The following is a 25,279-nucleotide window of genomic DNA, read 5'->3' as shown; positions in this document are numbered from 1 at the left end:
AAATGTCCGTGGAAGTCGCCTCTCCGCCAACGCGTGCGTTAGGTCCAATTATGTTAATTGGTGTCCCCCGCAAGATCACACCCAGCCCGAGTGAGCATTGGAAGCGTCCGTCTAAAACGTGTTGTCTTCACAAATTTTGTTTTAAACGGCAAAATAAAAATTATATATATTTCCCCCACTTGACAACTTAAGTTCTGCGAGTATTTATTTTAATGTCGCACTCAGAGCCACTGGTCACATGCGCTTGCGATTTTTTTTTTATCAAAACATGAACAAGACAGAGAGCTATTCAATACATTTCTGAAGCTGTCTCCTGGTGGCATCACTTACACATTTATAAACGCAAACTCGTGATTTGATCTGCAAGCGGCTCGCCACGGCTGTTGAGACAACCCCCGTGTCCGCACACCGCTCCTGGCGCTCGTGTGTTTGGGTACACAAGTGTGTGTGTGTGCGTGCGGGTGTGTGTGCGTGCGTGTGTGTGCGTGCGTGCGTGCGTGTGTGTGCGCGTGTGTGTGTGTGCGCGTGTGTGTGCGTGTGTGTGCGTGCGTTTGCGTGCGTGTGTGTGTGCGTGCGTTTGCGTGCGTGTGTGTGTGCGTGTGTGTGTGCGTGCGTGCGTGTGTGTGCGTGCGTGTGTGTGCATGTGTGTGTGTGCGTCTTGGAATTCCCTACACCTCTGCTGTAGCAGACGGACAGAAAATATGGCATATGTACAGGACCGCCCTTTCCTGAAACCGCATTGGGGCTCCGCAAGCCTCTCCTCAGCGTGCCTAGCAAGGCGATGCTGAATAATCCTTGCCAGGACCTTTCCCGGCACACTGAGGAGTGAGATGCCCCTGTAGTTGTTACAGTCTGTGCGGTCCCCCTTCTTAAAGAGGGGGACCACCAGGACATCCTTCCAATTCTGTGGAACCCGTCCAGTGGTCCAGACTGTTGTTATGATGTCATATAGGGCAGTCTGTGCACAAACGCCACCCTCTCTGAGCATTTCGCTTGGGAGATCATCTCTGCCCGGTTGCCTTTCCTGGTCTCAGACTCCGGATCGCCTTAAGTACTTCCTCAACAGATGGCACCTCAGCCAGCCACTCATTAAGGACCTTCATGATGGTGAGCGGGCCCGGGTAAAACTACGTGGCTGGGAGTCAAAGCCTTTCCCTGTACACCTTGGGGTGCGACAGGGATGTCCTCTGGCTCCCACATTATTTAACATCTATTTTGACCACGTAGTTCGTGAAGCCTTCAATAGCTGTACCGGGGGAATTTCCATTTGGTACAGATATAATGGGAGGCTGATCGATGCCCGGGTGCGATCAAGGGATGGCTCCCTATTGGTCAACCACGTTATGTATGCCGATGATTTGGTAATAGCTGCTCATTCAGAGGAGGAGTTGGAGACGCTGCTGCTGAGACTGGAGTGTGCCACTAAGAGTTGGGGCCTTACCATCAGCCCCACCAAAACTAAGCACCTGCCTGGGTATTTTGTACCATCGGACACTCCACCCCCACAACTCCCAATCGGCGATGGGGCAGTAGTGGAGAGAGTGGAGAGTTTCCCATACCTGGGCAGTGTGCTTATGATCGGCCCCAGTTTAACAGAGGAGGTCTTACTCCGAATCAGTCGAGCGGTAATATCTTTTCATCGGTTGCGTAACGCTGTGTGGAAGCTACCTGGTCTGTCGCTCCGCACGAAGCTTCATGTCTTCTCGTCCACAGTCATTCCCTCCCTTCTCTACGCTTGCGAAACGTGGACCCCCCTAATGGAGCATCTTCGCCGGTTGGAAACATTTAGGCTGGCTTGCCTACGATCCATCCTGGGTTTAACCAGGCTGGATTGTGTGAGGAGCTCACAAATCCTTGAAAGATCTGGGCAAAGTCCCATCGGTGAGCTCCTCCGGCAGGCAAGGCTGCGTTGGCTGGGTCATGCAGCCCGCATGCCCAGCCACCGCATGCCTACACAGCTTTTGTTCGGCCTGATCGAGGGGGCTAAACGGGCGCGGCACGGGCTAGAGAAGAGATGGAGTGATGTGGTACAGGAGGACGTGGCGCTGAGTGGACTTGCCAATGACTGGTACCAGTGGTGTCAAGATCGGCCTCTGTGGAGGAGGCTCGTGAAGGACGCTACTGGGCAGTTGAAGGCAGTCGCCCTCCAACAACAACGGAGGGCGGAGGAGCGACGCTCACAACAACGAGCGGAGCGCCGGGTGGCTAAAAGCACAGCAAGTTGGTACAGTAGGGGGCACAAGTGGTGCATCAGCCAATCATCTCGGTCATCTCAGTCGACCCGTGGCACCTGGGTCTGCCCCGTGACCTGCCAGCGGGCGTTCGACACTTCACGTGGCCTCAACGTGCACCTAGCCTGGCACAAGCGTCGTGGTGACGTCACCGCCACTTAGTGGCGAATGGCGGTTGTTGTGTGCGTGCCCGTGTGTGTGCGTGCATGTGTGCGTGTGTCCGGCAAAACAACCTCCTACCTCCTCGCGGTGCCGGACGGGCAACACTGTCGTGGGCAGTGCTGTGGGGGGAGGGCCAATGCCCATTGGCCTCTCCCCTCATGGCGTCTGTGACCACCACAGTGGCTAAACGGGGGCTCTGGACGGGTGCGAGGGGCTGGTAACCCCTCCACCTTCAATTAACCACCACTAAACTACGAATTAAACATAAACCTGTAACTAATAAGCTTGTGCCGGAGGCCCCGGGGGGTCAGGCTTTTATGACGTCTCCTGGCCAAACCCCATTTGGCGGAGCCAGGAGATTGAATTTTCACCCTCGGGGCTCCTCCAGAAACAACGAAAAACCATTGCGGATGGCCACGTGGAATGTTCGAACGCTCACTGCGGAGGAGAGGCTGCCACTCCTCTGTCGGGAGCTGGACCGGTACCGCCTGGATCTTTGTGGCATTCAGGAGGTCCGGTGGACCGGTTCTGGATCCTGCCACCATGAGGGGTGGACAGTCCTCTACTCGGGGCAGGAGACTGCCAAACAACAGGGTGTGGCTCTTCTTCTGAACAAAAGAATGAAGGGGGCGTGGGAGCGTGGCGGTGAGGTGTGGGAAGCTGTAAGCCCCAGGATACTTTGGGCTCGCCTTCCCATCAATCAGAGGCGAGGAGTGGTGGTCGTGGTTACTTATGCCCCCACCGAAGACGAACATCCGTGGAGGGATGCAGGCAAAGCCGATGAGTCAGACGCTTTCTATGACCTCCTGTCACAGGTGCTGGCTAAAGTGGCCACTCGGGACAAAGTCATCTTTTTGGGTGACTTCAATGCCCGAGTTGGTCATGATGCTGGCACCTGGTCTGGAGTGATTGGAAGGCATGGGCCAGATCAGCTCAATAATAACGGTAGGAGGCTGCTAGATTTTTGTGCAGCCCATGGGCTTGTAATTACCAACACGCTCTTCCGGCATCGGCGCATCCACACAACATCATGGATAAATGCCGGGTCCAGGCAAGAACATCTGCTGGACTACATAGTGACGGACCAGCGGATGCGAGCCCATGTCCTTGACACCAGGACCTACCGTGGAGCTGATCTGCCCTCTGACCATCGACTAGTAATCTGTAAGATGCGCCTGCCATTTTTCCACTCCGGTGGTGGGTGTACACCCAGGACCCCATTCAAACCAAAAGTGGCCTGGTCTCAGTTAGCTGATGAAAGTTGCAAGCGAGAATTTCATCATCGCTTGCAGCTGGGGTTGGCATTGTCCCCCACTCCACCTGATGTCGAGGGTAAATGGGCGAGGTTTAAGACTGTGACTCATGCAGCTGCAATGGCTGCTTTGGGTACGCGGTCCAGACCTCCCCAGAAACCCTGGCTGACAGAGGAGGTGTTCAGGTTAATTGAGAAAAAGCGACAGGCCCACTCTCATCGCCTACAGCATCCCACGTCAGAGAATGAGGAGGTTTACCGCAGCCTTCGCTCGGAGGTTCGGAGAGCCGTGAGGCGCTGTAAGGATGGGTGGTGGTCGCGGGTTGCTGAGGAGATGGAGTCTGCCTCAGTGGCCCGCAATCACAAATCACTATTTAACTCCATCAAAAAAGTAACCTGCAGCGCCACACCTATTACCATCATTAGAGGAAAAAACGGTGATCCAATCTCCGACCCCCAGGAACAGGTTTGCAGATTTGCTGAGCATTTCTGTGAGGTCCTGGGGGAGGGAAAATCTCTCAGCCAGGAAAACATCATGGCACAAAGTGGGGATAACCCTGCTGAGGCTGCGGTGCCTCAAATATTGGAAGAGGTCACCCCCTGTGAGTGGCTGGCTGAGGTGCCAGCTGTTGAGGAAGTACTGAGGGCGATCCGGAGTCTGAAACCAGGGAAGGCACCGGGCAGAGATGATCTCCCAAGCGAAATGCTGAGGGAGGGTGGCGTTTGTGCACAGACTGCCCTATATGACATCATAACAACAGTCTGGACCACTGGACGGGTTCCGCAGGACTGGAAGGATGCCCTGGTGGTCCCCCTCTTTAAGAAGGGGGACCGTACCGACTGTAACAACTACAGGGGCATCTCACTCCTCAGTGTGCCGGGAAAGGTCCTGGCAAGGATTATTCAACATCGCCTTGCTAGGCACGCTGAGGAGAGGCTTGCGGAGCCCCAATGCGGTTTCAGGAAAGGGCGGTCCTGCACAGATGCCATATTTTCTGTCCGTCTGCTACAGCAGAGGTGTAGGGAATTCCAAAAAGACCTACATCTCTGCTTTATTGACCTGGTCAAGGCCTATGATACCATCAGTAGGACTGGGCTCTGGGTTGTTCTTCGTGCTTTCGGAGTCCCTGACCCTCTGCTCACGATCATTAAGGACCTTCATGATGGTGAGCGGGCCCGGGTAAAACTACGTGGCCGGGAGTCGGAGCCTTTCCCTGTACACCTTGGGGTGCGACAGGGATGTCCTCTGGCTCCCACATTATTTAACATCTATTTCGACTGCGTAGTTCGTGAAGCCTTCAATAGCTGTACCGGGGGAATTTCCATTTGGTACAGATATAATGGGAGGCTGATCGACGCCCGGGTGCGATCAAGGGATGGCTCCCTATTGGTCAACCACGTTATGTATGCCGATGATTTGGTAATAGCTGCTCATTCAGAAGAGGAGTTGGAGACGCTGCTGCTGAGACTGGAGCATGCCACTAAGAGGTGGGGCCTTACCATCAGCCCCACCAAAACTAAGCACCTGCCTGGGTATTTTGTACCATCGGACACTCCACCCCCACAACTCCCAATTGGTGATGGGGCAGTTGTGGAGAGAGTGGAGAGTTTCCCATACCTGGGCAGTGTGCTTATGACCGGCTCCAGTTTATCAGCAGAGGTCTCACTCCGAATCAGTCGAGCGGCAATATCTTTTCATCGGTTGCGTAACGCTGTGTGGAAGCTACCTGGTCTGTCGCTCCGCACGAAGCTTCAGGTCTTCTCGGCCACGGTCATTCCCTCCCTTCTCTACGCTTGCGAAACGTGGACCCCCCTAGTGGAGCATCTTCGCCGGTTGGAAACATTTAGGCTGGCCTGCCTACGATCCATCCTGGGTTTAACCAGGCTGGATTGTGTGAGGAGCTCACAAGTCCTTGAAAGATCTGGGCAAAGTCCCATCAGTGAGCTCCTCCGGCAGGCAAGGCTGCGTTGGCTGGGTCATGTAGCCCGCATGCCCAGCCACCGCATGCCTAAACAGCTTTTGTTCGGCCGGATCGAGGGGGCTAAACGGGCGCGGCACGGGCTAGAGAAGAGATGGAGTGATGTGGTACAGGAGGATGTGGAGTTGAGCGGACTTGCTGATGACTGGTACCAGCGGTGTCAAGATCGGCCTCAGTGGAGGAGGCTCGTAAAGGACGCTACTGGGCAGTTGGAGGCAGTCGCCCTCCAGCAACAACGGAGGGCGGAGGAGCAACGCTCACAACAACGAGCGGAGCGCCGGGTGGCTAAAGCACAGCAAGTTGGTACAGTAGGGGGCACAGGTGGTGCATCAGCCAGTCATCTCGGTCATCTCGGTCAGTCGACCCGTGGCACCTGGGTCTGCCCCGTGACCTCCTGCCAGCGGGCGTTCGACACTTCACGTGGCCTCAAGGTGCACATGGCCTGGCACAAGCGTCGTGGTGACGTCACCGCCACTTAGTGGCGAATGGCGGTTGTTGTTGTTGTTGCGTGTGTGCGTGCGTGCGTGTGTGGTGTGTGTGTGCGTGTGTGTGTGTGTATGCGCAGCGTTTAACACGCTGCATTACGAACCCGGCGACCCGAGTTCGAATCCCGCTCACGGCCACCACCAGTGGCGGTTATTCGAATCGGTCCTGAGCCTCTCCTAGGTCGACTCGGCCTCAAAATGAGTGCCTAGTGCGGTGCGTAAACATCGCCGCTGGAGAGACAAAGGTGGCCGGGCGTGGTGCTGGCCACCCACCCCCTCGTGTGTCGAGCCGGCCTTCAGAGGTGCTCGCTAACAGTCTGTTGAGCCGGTAAGGGGGGGCGGGGGGTCTTTGTATGCGTCTGTCCCTATCACGCACACGCGTGTGTGTGCACATTAAGCCGGTCAATCCCACAGCCTTTGCGAACGTGGCCTGAAAGCGCACCTGCCCTGGCACTTTGTACCGGCGTCGCGTCGCCCACACTTGGTGGTGGAAGCTGTCCAGCAATGCAGCAGGCCACGCACCCACACTCTCATCCCAGAAACCTGGGCTCAAGAAATGCAGCTGTCGTAAGGAGCGTGTCGACGGCCACCGATGAACACCGGTCACACCCTCGGCACTCACGCCTCAGTACGAATGCCCTGCTTGTCTTCAGATGCTCTCAAATACCCGCCCCACACGCTCGGGATGTATTTAGGCAAGCACAGCGATGCTGGCGACCGCTGGACCGCCAGTCTGCGCGGTAATTTGAGGCAATCGGCACAACTTCCTACTGTATCCACCCAGCTGTACACATGGGTACACAGTCAATCGACACGTCCCATGTGGTGGGAAAGTGTGGGTCCTACCAGCACGACCACCTGGTACCGCTCGACCGTGACGACCACTGCTGGTACAACAACTTCTACTGGAACCACGAGTAACAGCTACCACTACACAACTACCACCACCACACGGGGTGAGGCTCAGTGTTGGTGACGAGCCCGTGACTACCACTACTAGTTCGGTAAAAATAATAATCTATATTTCAAGAGCCGCAATGCGCGTGAATACGAGAGACGGTGGGTTATTAATGAATGACGTCACGAAGCCGAGCCCTGCTCCGGCTGGAGGAGCTGCTTCTGAACGTCCCCTGACTTCAGCGTCCTTGAGTAAAGGGCCAAATATGAAACAGAAACAATAAGCTCGACGTTTGTATTGTGAACACACGGGCGCCACGGCGGCGAGGGGTTACCTCCTTCACCTGGTATACAGGATGTCGTGGGTTCGATCCCGAGCCTGTTGCCTCTATATTTGGAGTTTGCGTGTCTCTCTCCCTGTGGTCGCGTGGATTTTTTTTCCGGGTCCTTCGGGTTTCCCTCCAAACTTATAAACATTCAATCTTGATTTGAAGCTTCCGTGACTGCAGGGATCCATACCAGAGGTCGCAATCGGGTACCCGGCTACCCGTACCCGATACCCGGCCGGATATCGGGTACCCGTTTGCGACCCTGGTGCGGCCGGGCACGGGTAAGGAATCAAAACCCGTTTGCGACCTCTGATCCATACTCTTTGGTTCTTTCGGTAAAGTCACGTAGATAGAAATAAAATAATATAAAACAAATCACGACGTTTCGATCGCAACACAAGAGGTCGTCATCAGGCAAAGGAGTCAAGCCTCTAAAGGCGAACTGTTTGTCAAGGTTATTGGATGGGCGTAGCCGAAGTGCAATAACAACAGCAGAAGCACGGGCGGTGCACGAGTGCCAATAAACATTCGTTTTGACTATTTGGCTATTAAAAAAATCATTCAGCTATCATTTGTGGCCAGGTCGCTTCTGAAAAAAAAATGCTACATAGCTTAGTGAGCTTTATCTGGTAAAATAAAAAGTTTAGTTTAGATGAACAAATAAAAGCCTCGTTGTTTTACATTTCAGATGTTGAGTCAGGCGTTCTCTAAAACAGGTTCAATTGGATCCGTTGGGAGTTTGTGGCGCATCGCGGTCCGGCACCTTCTGCGTCCCAACAGAACCGCGAGGCACAATGCAGGAGCAGCGGGTTAAGTGGCTACATGTGCAGCCTGCTGAAGATCTTTAACGGTAATATCACCTCGTGCATACGAGAGCCAAGCTGGACGTCGGCCTCACCGCGCCATGGGACTTGATTTGTTCGCACGTTTCCCCGCCGCTCAATGCGGGCTGGAGAGGGATATTCATGATCGCCGTCCATTTAATTTTTCTGAAATATATTTTTTCCTGGCAATACATATTTATGAAATGAGAAACTCAATAATGAAAGTAATACATAGCCATCTTCCTCCTAAAATTAGATCATTTGATAAATGTTTCGTGGCAATTACATGGTGGGGATAGGCTCCCAACCAATGATAGAAAAAGGAATGTCCCAGACTGGAATGAATAACGAAATGCCCATATTATTCAACTAGTTCATAAAGCCTGTTTTTGCCAGGCAAAAGTTTTCAATAAATATAATAAGTAACCTATGATTTGTAAAAACATTTTTTATCTACGATCAAACACTAACTACTCCAAAAATGTATTTTCCTGCAATTTTTCTACTTGTTTCAACTTCTTTTATTTAAAGACGTACCTATAGGAAACTGCTCAATTTAAATATTCCGTTCTTTTTTATTAGAAAGAACAAAAAAATACTTCATACTCTGTTGAGGGGAAGCTCCTATCTTTGACCATTTTTCAGGTTTGACCATCATAAAATGTATATGTTTTCGTTCAAATCCAAAATATATCAAAACAATTAAAGATAGAACAATGGTTCTCGCTTTATTTTTATTAGCGGTTTAATGCTCCATCAAACGAAAAAACCCGCAATCTAATATTTAGAACAGTTTCTAAATAACACCATACCAGCCATGTGTCTCTCGGTCTCAGATTTTTATTGTGTCCAAAAAGCTACCTATGTACGAAATTGTCAGCTTTCTACCTTGTTGGGAAGTACCCTGGGAGTTTTTGAGACGCAGACTAAGGTCTTTATAGATCAAGATGGGACCTTTTTGACAGTATCAAAATGATGACAAGAATAGGCTTTACCCTTTCTGGCAACAATACAGCAGTGTTATGATGTTCAAACATTCTAGATTTGAAGCTTTCGTGACTGCAAGGATTCATATTCTTAGGTTTTTTCGGTAAAGTCACGTAGGTAAAACATTAAAATTAATGAAAGTAAAATAAAATAAAAATCACGACGTTTCGGAGGCAACACAAGTCTCCGTCATCAGGTGGGACCGTCACAGCCAGATTTGCTGCATGTTTCACCTACTTGACTTTACCGAAAAAACCTAAGAATATGCTCAAACATATTCAAGCATTCCGTTTTCCCATTACAGTAAAGAGTCAATGGCCATTCCTTTTTCTGTAATGTATTTGTCCATCCCTTTTATGATCTCATAATTTTGATAGGTCACGGAATTATTGAATATTCGCTTAACTGCCAGCACAGACATACGCATTGTAGACCATGCATCTGCTTGCATTAAGACTTGGGGCAGGCTTATGTTGAGTAAACTACAGTCGAAGAACTTTAATTAATCTGTATTCGTACAAGCTTAAACGTGCGAAATACAATTCAGAAGGTAAGGGGAACTCATTGTGGCGATCATCGTTAAATGATCAAATTTGACAATCACCGCGAATAACGATACCGCAGCGAGCCGGGAGGGGGCAGTGCCGCCCGCCCGCCCGCCCGCCCTGGGCGCCGCAGCCTCTCTCTCCCGCAGCAGGTGGCGCGAGGGAGCAGCAGGTGGCGCGATGTCGCCGCGGAGAGTCGCTCGCACAGTCGGGCGCAGTGCGCAACCACCGTGCTCGATCCGCTCCTGGATGAAGGTCTCCTCCCCCCGCCCCCAAGCTTGTTGCCATTCTTCATGGTCCTGCGACACCACGAGCCATCCCGTTCCTGCATACGAACGGATCCCATCGCTCCGCTTTTGCTGCGGTCCTTCTCTTTGGGGGCATCCTCTCTTTCGGCATCCATCGACCATCATCTCTCCTACCCAAACCCCCACAATCCACAAATGTTATTGCAAACCAATCGGGTTTGGCCCTGACATCACGGCTGCTGGGCGGTGGTCATGAGAGATTTGCTGAGGCTCTTCTAGGGAGGTTGCCAAATGCGCTTGGTGTGGCAAACAGCACTTTGTGTTTGGTGCGATATATCTGCATATATGCGAATTGTACCCGGTGACTTGTGTGTGACTGTTCACGGAGTTCTGCGAGGCTTAGGGCCGAGTGCGGATGTGGTGAGTTAGTCCCACCAAACTCCCGTCACAGTTGTCGTAAAAACGTCTTGCATCGAACAGAAACTGCGTTATCAGCTCCCTTCATTGGCACTGCCTCATAAAACAAAAACAAATCAAGGCAATAGTACGAGCAATGGCTGTTCTTCACATTTGAGACAAGACGGCAAACAAAACACACTTCTGGACATTACGAGTGGGGTCAAGTGGTCGTAAAGTCAAATAACGACCATCGTCAAAAAGGCTTCTCACTCAAACAAGTGCTGGGTGATGCTTCTCTCCATTAGTGGGCCTTAGTTTGTATTGGAAATTCCACTTTTCTATGGCAGGGTCTTATCATTCCACAGAACACTGGTGGCACTGACGGTTGTCACTCACGGTTGAGAGCGAGTGGTGGGCTGTTAATGGACAAGGCCGCGTACCCAGAGTGCAATGGACGTGTGTGGCGCGCATGCGCACGCACGCACGCGGATGACGGGTCACACGTGCAACATCGCTGACTGCCGCCCCCCATAGGCGAGGGCTTGAAGGTCACTGGCCGAGCTGACCGCTGCCGTTATGTCGCCGATGGTGGCGAAGCGTCCGGTGCGACATCGCAGCCAGGGTCCAGGTACTCGAGCAGAACGCCGCCGCCATCCCCGAGCCCCTCTCCCTCGCTCCCAGGGGCCGACAGCAGCGAGTCCACGAGGGCGTCCATGGGCCAGGCGCGCAGCGTCGCCACGTCGCACAGACGCAGCTTCTGCAGCGAGAGCGGCGCGGGTGGCGTCACGGTGACGTGACGTTCCAGTCCCGGCCACGGCTCAACATCGGAGGTTGTGATGTCCCCCGCCCCCCTTCACAAACCCACACTGACCAGTGTGGTGAAGTATTTGGCTAAACAACCCCCATGGTGTGAGAATCCCTTAATTTAGAAATCAATCTGGCACAAGCACCATGGCGACGTCGCTCACGCTTAGTAGTGGATGGAGGTACTGCTGCTGATGCTGCGGTGGTGGTGATGGTGGTGGTGCGCGAGCGATGTCTGTTATTTACACAAGAACGCAACACTGAGTCCCATGGCCGTTATTCAGGAAGATTCGGCATTGAGATGTTTGACCAAAGTATTTTTTTTTAAATAAGTATTTTACATGTCGCAGTACACAAAGAAAATCTGCCACACGTGAGTCGACACTCAAATGTCCTCACAAACAGGTTCATGAACACGTTTGCTGTGCTGCCATCTCCTGGCCAGAGCCCTGCAGCCTTGCAGATTTGTGAGTTTTTCAGCGCTTGACGATTCCCGCGTGATCCTAAGATGCACCTACAATCTCAACCGTGCGCCGCCATGTCTGCTCACAACACGGTAAAATGTAGCGTGCGGTCACACACGTGATTTAGTGCAGTGCCTGTGTGTAAACCGTGTGCGTGTGTAAACTGCGTACGTGTAAACAGTGCGTGTGAGTGATGCGTGTGTACCGCCTGTAGAAGCGTGTAAGTGCGAGATGCGTGTGCGCGACCACCTTGGCACTGGCGACGTGGTTGTTGTTGGGAAGGCGCGTGGCGCTGGCGACCCAGTCGACGACGCGTCCCACCGACCACGCGCGAGACACGAACACGGCACGCTCCTCCTCCTGCTGCTGCCCCTCAGAGACCCTCGCAGTGCGCGGCAACCGCACACGCAGGTACAGCCGCTCCTCCTGCAACCGCACAGCCGCACGCACAGACGTGAGCGCAGCGTGGTGGCTACAATACGTGCGGCACGGTGGAGTGTGACCAGGCGTGGAGTGGTTAAATTGGCACGGGATGGGTAAGCGTGCTGCGGTGGAGATAAATTACGACGAGATGTGGGTGGTTTGAGTGCAGAATGGTTAAGCTTGGGATGTTGTGTTGAGGTACAGTGCGGCGTGGTGTGGCGTGGTGCGGCGTGGTGTGGCGTGGTGTGGCGAGGCACTGCACGCCGTTGGGGTCCAGTGTGGCCCGGTGATGCGCACTGTCGTTGAGTGTGCACTGTGTGGTGGAGACGGCGCTTTGTGTGTTGTCTGGTCCCGCAGTATCGCGTCCAGCCATGGTGTCGTGCCGTGCAACAATGCGTGTCTCGTTGTGTCTTGTAGTTTCGTGCAATGTTGCCACATTGTGTTGTTGTGTCGCTTTGTTGCGATGTGTTGCGTTGTGCTGTGTCGTGTCACGGTGGCATGACCACGTTGCATCGTTGCGATGCGTCGCGTTGAGATGGGATGCGTTGGGAGTCCTGCTGTGGCCACCTTTTGTCGTGTTGGGCCAGGCCACGTTGTGACATCGTGTTGTGTCGTGTTGTGACGCGTGGCATTGCGTGGTCGTGCCTGAGGGATCCCCTGCTCCCCCACTGCCTGCTGCTTGGTCTTCATGAGCTGCACGCGCGCCGTCACGGCCGCACTCCGGGCCCCGCGCCTCCCCACGGCGGCTGCAGCCCCACGCCTCCCCTCTACACAGGGGAGGGAGAGACGCGTGGTGACCACCGCTCACGGCAGCAGAGAGAACACGTGACGTGTGGGAGTGCAGCCCATCTCCTACCTAGCATGGCCTCGAGAGGAAATGGGGTCATGTCGTACGTGAGGAGGCTCGTGAAGGACGCTACTGGGCAGTTGGTAGGCAGTTGCCCTCCAACAACAACGTATGGCAGAGAAGCGACGCTCACAACAATGAGTGGAACTTCAGGCAAATAAAACGTTGGCACAGTAGGCAGTAGGAGGCACAGGTGGTGGATCTGCCAGTCATCTCAGTCAGTCAACCCATCGCACCTGGGTCTGTCAAGTGACCTCCAGCCAACAGTAGGCCTTCGACACTTCACATGGCTTCAAAGTGCACCAAGCCTGGCACAAGCGCCCTGGTGACGTCACAATGACTCCACCCCTACAACTCCTAATCGGTGATGGGACAGTTGTGGAGAGAGTGGAGAGTTTCCCATACCTGGGCAGTGTGCTCATGACTGGCTCCAGTTTAACAGCAGAGGTCTCGCTCCGTATTAGTCGTGCGGCATTATATTTTCATCGGTTGCGTAACGCTGTGTGGAAGCTACCTGGTCTGTCGCTCCGCACGAAGCTTCAGGTCTTCTCGGCCACAGTCAAACCCTCCCTTCTCTACGCTTGCGAAACGTGGACCCCCCTAATGGAACATCTTCGCCGGTTAGAAACATTTAGGCTGGCCTGCCTATGATCCATCCTGGGTTGTGTGAGCGTGCGTGTGTGAGCGTGCGCGTGTGAGGGTGCGTGTGTGAGGGTGCGTGTGTGAGGGTGCGTGCGTGTGAGGGTGCGTGTGTGAGGGTGCGTGTGTGCGTGTGGTACCAGTGATGCCCCGCACCAGCTCCTGCGTGCGCTGCATGCGCGGCGCCGCCTCCTGGAGGTTCACGCACGCGTGGTCCACTTGGTGCCGGTGCCTGTGCCCGCACACGGAGACACGAGCATCCGCCGTGCGTACCCTTGTTGAGAGTGAGCGCCTATTCAGGTCAGCACGGCGCACAACCGCGCTCGTCTCCGTGGTGTCGATGTTTCATGTCCGCACTATGCTAGGTACGCTTTTAAGGCCAGGCTGACCTAGGGAGACTGGTTAAGATCATTTTGACTGTTGGCCAGGAATCGAACTCAGGTTTAAAGTACGGTGCGCTTACCACTTTGCAAGTGCTCTTTTTGCATGTGCATGAATACAAACATACAAAGAAAAGGATCCGCCGTATAGCCTTAAGAGACTGTTGGGGCAAGTGCTGTAAGTGAACACCTACGAAGGCGGGAACGGCACACGAAGGGGTGGGTGGTCAGCACCATGCCGGGCGTTTTGCTGGCCACCCATACACACCCAAGCACGGCGTACATGCACATGTACACACAAAGCTCTCGATTCTTTGCGTTGTCAAATCGCTCCTCGTGTTTTCCTAAGCCTAGGAAAGGTCGCTTCTTTTGCCCTGCTGCTCTTGCTTCAAGAAAGGTCTTCCGATAGTGTACACGTTTAACGCTCTCTCCTGCCGACTGACGTGAGATGGAAGACAACGGGGAGAGGGGCGGAGCTGCCCGGGAGCCGCGCGGTGCTGCTGGGACACACGGGAAGGCGCTGGGAGCGGCCGGGAAGCATGTAGAGACAGGGAGCGGCGGGGGAACTGGGCGAAGTGCAGAGAGAAATGGGGAGGAGTGAATCGACGCAGTGGGGTGGGGGAGGGTGGCACGGGAAGACGGGTATCGACGGCACGCACCTGAGGCACACCTGCAGGCTGCAGTGCGGACACAGCACGGGCAGCAGCTCCCGCGCCGGGCAGGCCGGCACGTGGCACGCGTAGCTCGTGGGGGCCCCCCAGGCGGGCGCCGCTCTCCCGGGAGTTGCCTGTGGGCGACGCGCCGACTCGGCGTTACTCTGAAACTCTCTTTACTTGAGGGGTGACCAAGTGGCTTGGGGGCTCATAATGGCCGTGTGTTTTTTAACATTATCGCCAGAGTAGCGAGATGTTAACTACCTCTCTTGGAATACAGGTCGTGTATTCTCGATCCCAACCCTGACGCCTGTATATTTGGAGTTTGCGTGTCTCTCTCCCTGTGGTCAGGTGGATTTTTCTCCGGGTCCTTTGGTTTTTCCCTCCACATTTAGAAACAACGTGCATTCAGAGTATTTGTTTGGCTGCTTTAAAAGCCACTTCGTTGACCTATTATTTGTGGACAGGTCGCTTCTGAAAAAGAGTTAAATAGCTCAGTTGGCCTTACCTGGTAAAATAATTTTTTTTGTTTTAGTTTGAACTATGTGACATCACTTTCACTTACGCGTTGAGCCAGTAGAGGTCGCGAGTGGTTTCGGTGTTGGCTTGGTTCTGAGCCCAGGTGCCCAGCCCTCTTCGTGTCACATAACCCTTCTCCATTGGGACAACCGAGCCGAGTTAGCGAGATGCCTTTGGGGTACACCGGTGGCATTTCCGCAAGTTATTTTGCCGTACTGAGCCGGAACTAAACCGTGCCATGGTGGCCTCACGAGACATCTCAATCTGCCTCAGAGGCCGGCAGGGGATAGGAGCGGGGAGAATGACGTGTACATTGTGTGGTGTCACGGCTCTGGGTTCCACGGTGAACAACCTGGACCTCCTGACCCGCGACAGCCCAGCTAGGCACGGCATCGGCATGGCTCCGATGTGCGAGTGGAAATGCGCTTGCGGTGTCAGATTTTCCTAGCAGGAATTTTGTGGAAATGTGAGCCAATGTGGTGGTGGGTGTAGAGTGCTTGTGAATGCGTTGTAGAGTGATGTGTGTATTGGCGAACGTTTTGTGTAGTAGGTAAGGCTCCTCGGCGTTGGGCAACTCTGCTGCCGAGGCCTCACCTCTGTGCATGCGTGGTCGTCCTTGCCTCTGTGCTCCAAACTGTGGAAACACGGGGGGGGGGGGGGGTCACAAGTGTGACAAAGGTGAGCAGCAAGGTTCCGCAGCTAGCACCGTGCAAAAACGATATATTATATATATAATATATATATTCTCACCAATGAGACTCACCAGAACACCTTGGCACAGCCATTGCAGACGAACGGGAGGAAGTCTGCAACATAAATTCTCGGCGGAGTGAATTTTACTTTCAATGCAATTGCTTTCTTAAAGACCAGATAAGAGCCCGTTGAGTCCTGGAGTCATTTTCTCGGGAGACGTGGCAAAGAAATGCGTTGTAACAACAGGCTCTGAAGTGCAACAGATAAAACAGAATTAAACATCATAATAAAAAACAGTAAAAGGATCTAGATTGCTGCAAACTAAAGTTCACAATTAAGCATCATAACAGGATACTTCATAGCAGCACACTGGTTCACATGAATGTAGATATCAAGATGTAATAAATAATCTATATATATAAAATCGCAAATCTGTCTGTCTGTCTGTGTGTGTGTCTGTCTGTCTGTCTGTGTGTCGCCGGACCATACGCAGTTTCATTGGACGACCGGCGCGGACCACGGCGGTTACTCCTGGCAACGGGTAGCGACGCATTCGCTGCGGGGTGGACGCCATTTTTAATTCCCGTAAAAAATATGCGCACGCATTAACACACGACTCTGAGGTAAATTCATCAAAGTTTCACGTCCTCTTCACTCCCCCCCCACCCCAATGTGTGCAATTACTATTATAGGGTCGGTAGATAATAAAATTATAGCGATTAGACAGTATTATTGTAGCGCGGGGGGGGGGGGGGGTAACGGCCCCAGTACCCAGCCTCAGCCGGGTGGGTAATTTAGGTGAGGCCGGAGGCTCTGCACGGTACTAGGCCTCGACACCCCACCACACTATAGGCCGTACATATTACTGCACAGCGGCCGAGGAGATCGTGGCTGGGGGGGGGGGCAGGGGTAGCAGCCCATCTATATATATAAAATCGCAAATCTGTCTGTCTGTCTGTGTGTGTGTCTGTCTGTCTGTCTGTGTGTCGCCGGACCATACGCAGTTTCATTGGACGACCGGCGCGGACCACGGCGGTTGCTCCTGGCAACGGGTAGCGACGCATTCGCTGCGGGGTGGACGCCATTTTTAATTCCCGTTAAAAATATGCGCACGCATTAACACGCAACTCTGAGGTAAATTCATCAAAGTTTCACGTCCTCTTCACTCCCCCCCCCCCACCCCAATGTGTGCAATTACTATTATAGGGTCGGTAGATAATAAAATTATAGCGATTAGACAGTATTATTGTAGCGCGGGGGGGGGGGGGGGGTAACGGCCCCAGTACCCAGCCTCAGCCGAGTGGGCAATCTAGGCGAGGCCGGAGGCTCTGCACGGTACTAGGCCTCGACACCCCACCCGTGTCAAGTGACGACTTTGTGGTATAAACTCGATATACCCAGCGTTGCCCGGGGGGAAAATACATTTAAAATCTTCTGAAAACTTTCAAACATTACATACCAATGAAAAAACAACTGTGTAATTACTTTTAAACCCGACGCGCCAAGAATCGATTCTTTAAATGTTGACTGTACAAATAGTCATTAAGTTGGGTGAGCGTACTGGCAGTCTATAATGTAGACTGTAGCCTGATTATTAAGCTGGGTGGGTGTACTGGCAGTCTATAATGTAGACTGTAGCCTGGTTATTAAGTAAAGTGAGTCAATTTGTAACACGTAGGCTTTCACGACCATTATTCATAAACAACGTTATTGGGTTTAGATCGCCTTATTTATTAATGTGTTGTAACCCTCCACCACCCGACACGGCCAATCAGTAAAAAAGTGTCACGTTGATAAAAGACTAATAGTTCACTGCTTTAGCCCACCGGTGTGTTGAAGCGTGAAACCACAACAATTACCATTTCAGAGTATGACGTTTCGCTGATGCTGGATGCAATTGAAGTATTGGAAATGACGGCAGGAAACTCCTTGACGGGTAACACACTTTTTATTAAATCTTGACTTGTCACGATACAACGTGTGGTCTCTATTCTTCTGACTGCACACTTCACTTAGCTCGTGTAGACTCTCTGCCTCTGGCTACACTCTTCACTTAGCTCGTGTAGACTCTCTGCCTCTGGCTACACTCTTCACTTAGCTTGTGTAGACTCTACGCCTCTGGCTACACTCTTCACTTAGCTCGTGTAGACTCTGTGCCTCTGGCTACACACTCATCACTCGTCTCGTGTAGACCCTATGCCTCTGGCTACACACACATCACTCGCCTCGTGTAGACCCTATGCCTCTGGCTACACTCTTCACTTAGCTCGTGTAGACTCTGTGCCTCTGGCTACACACTCATCACTCGTCTCGTGTAGACCCTATGCCTCTGGCTACACACACATCACTCGCCTCGTGTAGACCCTATGCCTCTGGCTACACACACTGCATGCTCACACTGCATGCTCACCCTACACTCCGCCTCTGGGTTACACAGAGTCCCGGTCCCCACAGGACAGCGGGACTGGGTACCGCAGGGCCCTATCTCTTCCTCTCCGTCTTCAGTCTTCGCTGGTTACACTCTCCCCTTACGCCTGTGTGCATCACCTTATATAGTCCCTCCACACGGGAGATGGAGCGGATGCGGACCTCGACGTGAGCATCGCTCCTTAGTGAACCAATCACGACGCGCTATCTCTACGATCCGTTTTCCCCCAGCGCGTGTTTCCACTCCCCAACCAATCACGCCGCGCTGCCACCCGATCACTCCCTCTCCAGCGCGTCACCGGCACACAGCCAATCAGCACCACATAACCCACGACCCCGCGCTGACCCCTGATCCTTCACCGTCAGCGCGCGTCACCACACACACAGCCAATCACTACGCGCTAGCACCCGATCGCTACCCCAGCGCGTATCACCACTACATAATTACCAGCGAAACGTCGTACTCAAAAATTGTCTGTCCGTCTGTGTACGCTCGCTTGCGAGGGATTTGCCGGGAGGCACGTCCCGTGCCCCGCGATGGGAATAGGCATGACAGTTTTTTTATCCGTCACCTTTAAAGTGGTTTAATGATCGATTTAGTGTTATTCAACTTTATTTATTTATTTCATCTGTGTATATATGTAAGGTTATTAAGAAATATTTTTTCACCCGGGCAACGCCGGGTACTTCTGCTAGTCTGTGTATATATGTAAGGTTATTAAGAAATATATTTTTCACCCGGGCAACGCCGGGTACTTCTGCTAGTCTATATATATAAAATCGCAAATCTGTCTGTCTGTCTGTGTGTCTGTCTGTCTGTGTGTCGCCGGACCATACGCAGTTTCATTGGACGACCGGCGCGGACCACGGCGGTTGCTCCTGGCAACGGGTAGCGACGCATTCGCTGCGGGGTGGACGCCATTTTTAATTCCCGTTAAAAATATACGCATGCATTAACACGCGACTCTGAGGTAAATTCATCAAAGTTTCACGTCCTCTTCACTCCCACCCCAATGTGTGCAATTACTATTATAGGGTCGGTAGATAATAAAATTATAGCGATTAGACAGTATTATTGTAGCGCGGGGGGGGGGGGGTAACGTCCCCAGTACCCAGCCTCAGCCGGTTGGGCAATCTAGGCGAGGCCGGAGGCTCTGCACGGTACTAGACCTCGACACCCCACCCGTGTCAAGTGACGACTTTGTGGTATAAATCTTAATTTTAGAACTTTCGTGACTGCAGGAATTATTATTTGTTTCTTTCGGTTAAGTCACGTCTAAAGATAAAATAATAAATTAAATAATAGAATACGACGTTTCGATTGCAACACAAGCAATCATCATCAGGTATAATGAAATAGCGACATAAAATCTAACCAGAAAACTATAGACAGACATATTAGCAGACAGATATCACCAAGATACATAGCGAGAGCAACACAGGTAACAGAGAGGGGTGATTGTCTCTGTGTGGTGGCCTTAAATAGACAGAGGGGGGGGCGGAGGCAGAGAGAGGGAGGAGGGTTAGAGAAAAAATTAGCATATCAATGAGTGGTCAACAGACGTGGTGCTGCGAATGCGATGGCACGGCAAGCAAGCCTGAAAATCAGGAGAAGGACACACTAAAATTAAATAACCTAGTAAAATATCGAAATGTAATGTAATACAACACAGAGGGTCGGTCAACACACAATTAACGCATAGCCTGGTTGATTACGTATTTCAAAGATTGCTAAGTTAGAATTTAAGTGTGAACAATCTAAAGAGAGGACACAGGCAGAGAAAACAAGTCGCCAGAGAGAGAGAAAAAAGATAAGCTTAAAACTTCCCCGTAGAAGTGGTTCAATCTTAATTTTAGAACTTTCGTGACTGCAGGAATTATTATTTGTTTCTTTCGGTTAAGTCACGTCTAAAGATAAAATAATAAATTAAATAATAGAATACGACGTTTCGATTGCAACACAAGCAATCATCATCAGGTATAATGAAATAGCGACATAAAATCTAACCAGAAAACTATAGACAGACATATTAGCAGACAGATATCACCAAGATACATAGCGAGAGCAACACAGGTAACAGAGAGGGGTGATTGTCTCTGTGTGGTGGCCTTAAATAGACAGAGGGGGGGGCGGAGGCAGAGAGAGGGAGGAGGGTTAGAGAAAAAATTAGCATATCAATGAGTGGTCAACAGACGTGGTGCTGCGAATGCGATGGCACGGCAAGCAAGCCTGAAAATCAGGAGAAGGACACACTAAAATTAAATAACCTAGTAAAATATCGAAATGTAATGTAATACAACACAGAGGGTCGGTCAACACACAATTAACGCATAGCCTGGTTGATTACGTATTTCAAAGATTGCTAAGTTAGAATTTAAGTGTGAACAATCTAAAGAGAGGACACAGGCAGAGAAAACAAGTCGCCAGAGAGAGAGAAAAAAGATAAGCTTAAAACTTCCCCGTAGAAGTGGTTCAATCTTAATTTTAGAACTTTCGTGACTGCAGGAATTATTATTTGTTTCTTTCGGTTAAGTCACGTCTAAAGATAAAATAATAAATTAAATAATAGAATACGACGTTTCGATTGCAACACAAGCAATCATCATCAGGTATAATGAAATAGCGACATAAAATCTAACCAGAAAACTATAGACAGACATATTAGCAGACAGATATCACCAAGATACATAGCGAGAGCAACACAGGTAACAGAGAGGGGTGATTGTCTCTGTGTGGTGGCCTTAAATAGACAGAGGGGGGGGGCGGATATACCCAGCGTTGCCCGGGGGGAAAATACATTTAAAATCTTCTGAAAACTTTCAAACATTACATACCAATGAAAAAACAACTGTGTAATTACTTTTAAACCCGACGCGCCAAGAATCGATTCTTTAAATGTTGACTGTACAAATAGTCATTAAGCTGGGTGAGCGTACTGGCAGTCTATAATGTAGACTGTAGCCTGGTTATTAAGCTGGGTGGGTGTACTGGCAGTCTATAATGTAGACTGTAGCCTGGTTATTAAGTAAAGTGAGTCAATTTGTAACACGTAGGCTTTCGCGACCATTATTCATAAACAACGTTATTGGGTTTAGATCGCCTTATTTATTAATGTGTTGTAACCCTCCACCACCCGACACGGCCAATCAGTAAAAAAGTGTCACGTTGATAAAAGACTAATAGTTCACTGCTTTAGCCCACCGGTGTGTTGAAGCGTGAAACCACAACAATTACCATTTCAGAGTACGACGTTTCGCTGATGCTGGATGCAATTACCAGCGAAACGTCGTACTCAAAAATTGTCTGTCCGTCTGTGTACGCTCGCTTGCGAGGGATTTGCCGGGAGGCACGTCCCGTGCCCCGCGATGGGAATAGGCATGACAGTTTTTTTATCCGTCACCTTTAAAGTGGTTTAATGATCGATTTAGTGTTATTCAACTTTATTTATTTATTTCATCTGTGTATATATGTAAGGTTATTAAGAAATATTTTTTTACCCGGGCAACGCCGGGTACTTCTGCTAGTCTGTGTATATATGTAAGGTTATTAAGAAATATATTTTTCACCCGGGCAACGCCGGGTACTTCTGCTAGTCTATATATATAAAATCGCAAATCTGTCTGTCTGTCTGTGTGTGTGTCTGTCTGTCTGTCTGTGTGTCGCCGGACCATACGCAGTTTCATTGGACGACCGGCGCGGACCACGGCGGTTGCTCCTGGCAACGGGTAGCGACGCATTCGCTGCGGGGTGGACGCCATTTTTAATTCCCGTTAAAAATATGCGCATGCATTAACACGCGCCTCTGAGGTAAATTCATCAAAGTTTCACGTCCTCTTCACTCCCCCCCCACCCCAATGTGTGCAATTACTATTATAGGGTCGGTAGATAATAAAATTATTGTAGCGCGGGGGGGGGGGGGTAACGGCCCCAGTACACAGCCTCAGCCGGGTGGGCAATCTAGGCGAGGCCGGAGGCTCTGCACGGTACTAGGCCGCGACACCCCACCCGTGTCAAGCGACGACTTTGTGGTATAAACTCGATATACCCAGCGTTGCCCGGGGGGAAAATACATTTAAAATCTTCTGAAAACTTTCAAACATTACATAACAATGAAATCTGTGTATACATGTAAGGTTATTAAGAAACATATTTTTCACCCGGGCAACGCCGGGTACTTCTGCTAGTAGTCTGTAAAGCACTGACATGTTAAACTACGTGATTAAACATTATTTCTTATTTTACCAGGTAAGGCCTACTAAGCTATTTAGCTCTTTTTCAGAAGCATCGTGTTTACGTCGTAAAACTAACAGCACATCAACACACAGCCTGTGGCTGGTGGTTCAATGCAGAGGCGATACAGCAGGTGCATGCGTGACGGGGGGGGGATTCTCGAATTTGTTATTGCGGAGCCTTGGTACAAGTTTACAGATTAAAATGCTTTTTCTTCTTCAGCCCAGTAAATGGGTGAGGCTCCAGTGGGGATAAATTCATAAACACTTGAAAAACTAAAAATTGTGCAATACATGCTTGACCTGAAAATATAAAGCAGGAGAAAAGTGATCAAGTATGATCTTAGAGAAGACTGATCGATGAAAGAGACATGGCCTGCTTATTTTAGATATCTTTGAGAAAACTCAGAAAATTACAGCAATTGCATGATTGGCATAACAGTGAAACCAATAAGGTATTGTAAAAAAGACAAAACATTTCTGAAAACAAAATCTATCTATGCAAATTACAGTCAGACGCGGTTCTAGACATATTCATCCGGTAATTATGGAAAGTAATGTTGTCAACGTTTTCTTCAGTATCTGTGACAGGAATGTAACGGATTCAGGGGACCGTGGCTGCCAGGATCACCACCGAGGTGTGTCGGAGGCTCAACCCCATCCCTGTCCACCCAGACGCTTCACCCTGCATTCTAGTCCAGGGAAACTCAGTTTGCAGGTCCATACGGCATACAGCCAGTTCAATATGTGCAAAAAATGTCTATTTGTTTGTGCTTCTCCCTTGTGATGGGATTTTGCAGGATGAACGTTGAGATTTATAAGGGGCAAGGGGTGATCAATACGGTCTGAATTGTTCTGGAATAAGGTAGGCAGCAGTGACAAGGGGTTGACAGGTGTGGGACTCGGACACATGGAGGGGCAACCTCCCTGAAGCACCCCAGATGCCGCACGCGACATCCTGCTACTTATATTCCTATAAGGGACCGTCCACATAAATGACGTCACGCGATTTTGGACGATTTTTGACCCCCCCCCTTCGTCACACGGCGTCACAAAAAGTCAGACCCCCACTCAAATATGACGTCACAAAGCTCTGCCCCCCCCCCAAATAAAACATGCTTCAAATCGCTTTAAACTATTGTCATTGTAGTGTATTTCATGTGCCGTTGCACTCTGATGTTGTAGGGGAAAACATTTATTAAAAAGTCTATTTAATTAAGTAGAACATATTTTTGGTTCTTTCGGTAAAGTCACGTAGAAGGGAAATAATACAATTTAAGTAGAACGTGTTGTCTATATTTATTTAAAGTTATTTATTTAAAGTTGCGCATTTTGATGTGACGTCACATTTCTCAAACCCCCCCCCTCCCCCGTCACAAATGTCTGACCCCCCCCCCTCCCCCCCTAGGTGCGTGACGTCATTTATGGACGGCCCCTAACGTTATTTTCACCTGGGCACGTGTTTCAGGTGCGTCTTCCTCTCCGGCGCGAATGGGCAAACTCAATGAAAGCTATTGTTATTTTACCAGGTCCACTGAGCTACGTAGCTCTTTCTAAGACGCTACCTGGCCACAGATGATAGCTCAACGAAGTGGCTCATCGTGTGGACATTGATCGCAGCCAAATCCTCTAAACGCGTGATGTTGATTCTAAATGTGGAGGGAAAAACTGGAGGACCCGGAGAGAAACCCACGCGACCACGGAGAGAGACACGCCAACTCCAAACACGCGGCAGCAGCAGCAGCGTCAGGGTCGAGCTGGAACCCACGTGGGGCTCCTCCTGCTGCTGCCGCTGCCGCGTGCCAGGCGAGGAGGGAGTTGACGTCTCCTGTAGCCTCCAACCTGCCCTGCCCCACGCCAGCATTTGGTGTGAAAGCAAATCGGCTGCAATTTATCTACTGAACTGATGCAATTTGGAAATGACTCGTTGGTTCTTTCGGTAAAGTCACGTAAAAATAAAATAGATCACGACGTTTCGATTGCAACACCAGCAACCGTCATCAGGTGAGAACTGTATGTAAATTCAAGCTCGGAGAGAGACATACACAGAGATAGACAAACACACAGAGACACACGCAGAGAGATACAGAGAGAGAGAGCGAAACACAGAGACAGACCGAGAGAGACATACGCAGAGAGAGAGACATACACAGAGAGAGAGACATAGAGGTGAGACACAGAGACACACGCAGAGAGACACACACAGAGACATAAAAACAACAAATCAAGATTGAATTTGGAAATGATATATATTTTTCGTGAATTGCTTATCTTTCCCCTATATTTTCACTCCTTTCGCTTTTTAAATTTGCTGTAACTTGCTGACCCACCCCAACTGGACGTCTGTAGAAAAGAGCTTCATAGCTCATCGGATTCCTCCTCCAGGATGAATGTACACGACACATTCCGAACTAGGTGTCGCTGGCCGAGGCTTGGGCGAGGCAGCACGGCCGCCATCTTACATGGGGACGCGGCGATGACGTCACCGTACCACAGGTGGTACCCCTTACCAACATGGCTGCCGGATGACAAATTATTGGACATTATGAAACAACGAAGCCGTTTCCGCACCGTTAGCACAAATGTTTGTTCAGTAACGGAGTCCATCGCAACAACGCGGGCAAAGGAGCCCGCCTCACCCGAGTATGCCGAGCCCTACCGAGCTGCCCGCAGTGCTCAACCGCGCAGTGACGTCCCACGTCTAATTCGGCCATCTTGCGAATGACGTCACGCGACGGGCGGGGTTCGATCACGTGACCGCGAGTCAAGGTACGTGTCGGAACGATGACGTCACGGAACCTTGCGAGACGTCACAGGGAGTGGTTCACCGGTGACGTCATCGTACGTTGTGTCCCCCCCCCT

The 25,279-nt window shown here is 50.9% G+C and overlaps 1 protein-coding gene and 1 long non-coding RNA gene across 7 annotated transcripts; one reads left to right on the top strand and one right to left on the bottom strand.

Annotated features, from left to right (window-relative positions):
- Positions 1 to 8,874: 8,874 nt before the first annotated feature.
- On the bottom strand, positions 8,875 to 25,198 carry ZFAND1 (zinc finger AN1-type containing 1). 6 transcript variants are annotated; one of them, XM_078613891.1, is made up of 8 exons: positions 25,057 to 25,198; positions 15,818 to 15,873; positions 15,662 to 15,701; positions 14,555 to 14,682; positions 13,656 to 13,747; positions 12,597 to 12,796; positions 11,856 to 12,032; positions 8,875 to 11,095 (listed from the first exon to the last, which is right to left on the bottom strand). In XM_078613891.1, exons 1-8 carry the CDS (start codon positions 25,129 to 25,131, stop codon positions 10,913 to 10,915), a joined length of 951 nt encoding a protein of 316 aa, XP_078470017.1. In that variant the 5' UTR covers positions 25,132 to 25,198; the 3' UTR covers positions 8,875 to 10,912. The 6 variants fall into 6 exon arrangements, with proteins under 6 accessions (XP_078470017.1, XP_078470018.1, XP_078470022.1 ...); XM_078613892.1 differs by having other exon boundaries at positions 15,831 to 15,873; positions 25,077 to 25,188; XM_078613896.1 differs by having other exon boundaries at positions 12,675 to 12,796; positions 15,831 to 15,873; positions 25,077 to 25,180.
- LOC144732388 (uncharacterized) lies at positions 10,455 to 23,662 on the top strand. Its single transcript, XR_013588195.1, has 5 exons — positions 10,455 to 16,894; positions 17,628 to 17,696; positions 19,029 to 19,158; positions 21,866 to 21,995; positions 22,997 to 23,662. It is a non-coding gene; the product is annotated as an uncharacterized LOC144732388 (long non-coding RNA).
- Positions 25,199 to 25,279: the final 81 nt, after the last annotated feature.

The sequence above is a fragment of the Lampetra planeri genome, chromosome 42 (genome assembly GCF_965212315.1).
Source record: "Lampetra planeri chromosome 42, kcLamPlan1.2.h2, whole genome shotgun sequence".
Classification (NCBI taxonomy): Eukaryota; Metazoa; Chordata; class Hyperoartia; order Petromyzontiformes; family Petromyzontidae; genus Lampetra; species Lampetra planeri.
The sequence above is the reverse complement of the archived record's forward strand: the minus strand, read 5'-3'. Positions and strand labels throughout refer to the sequence as shown.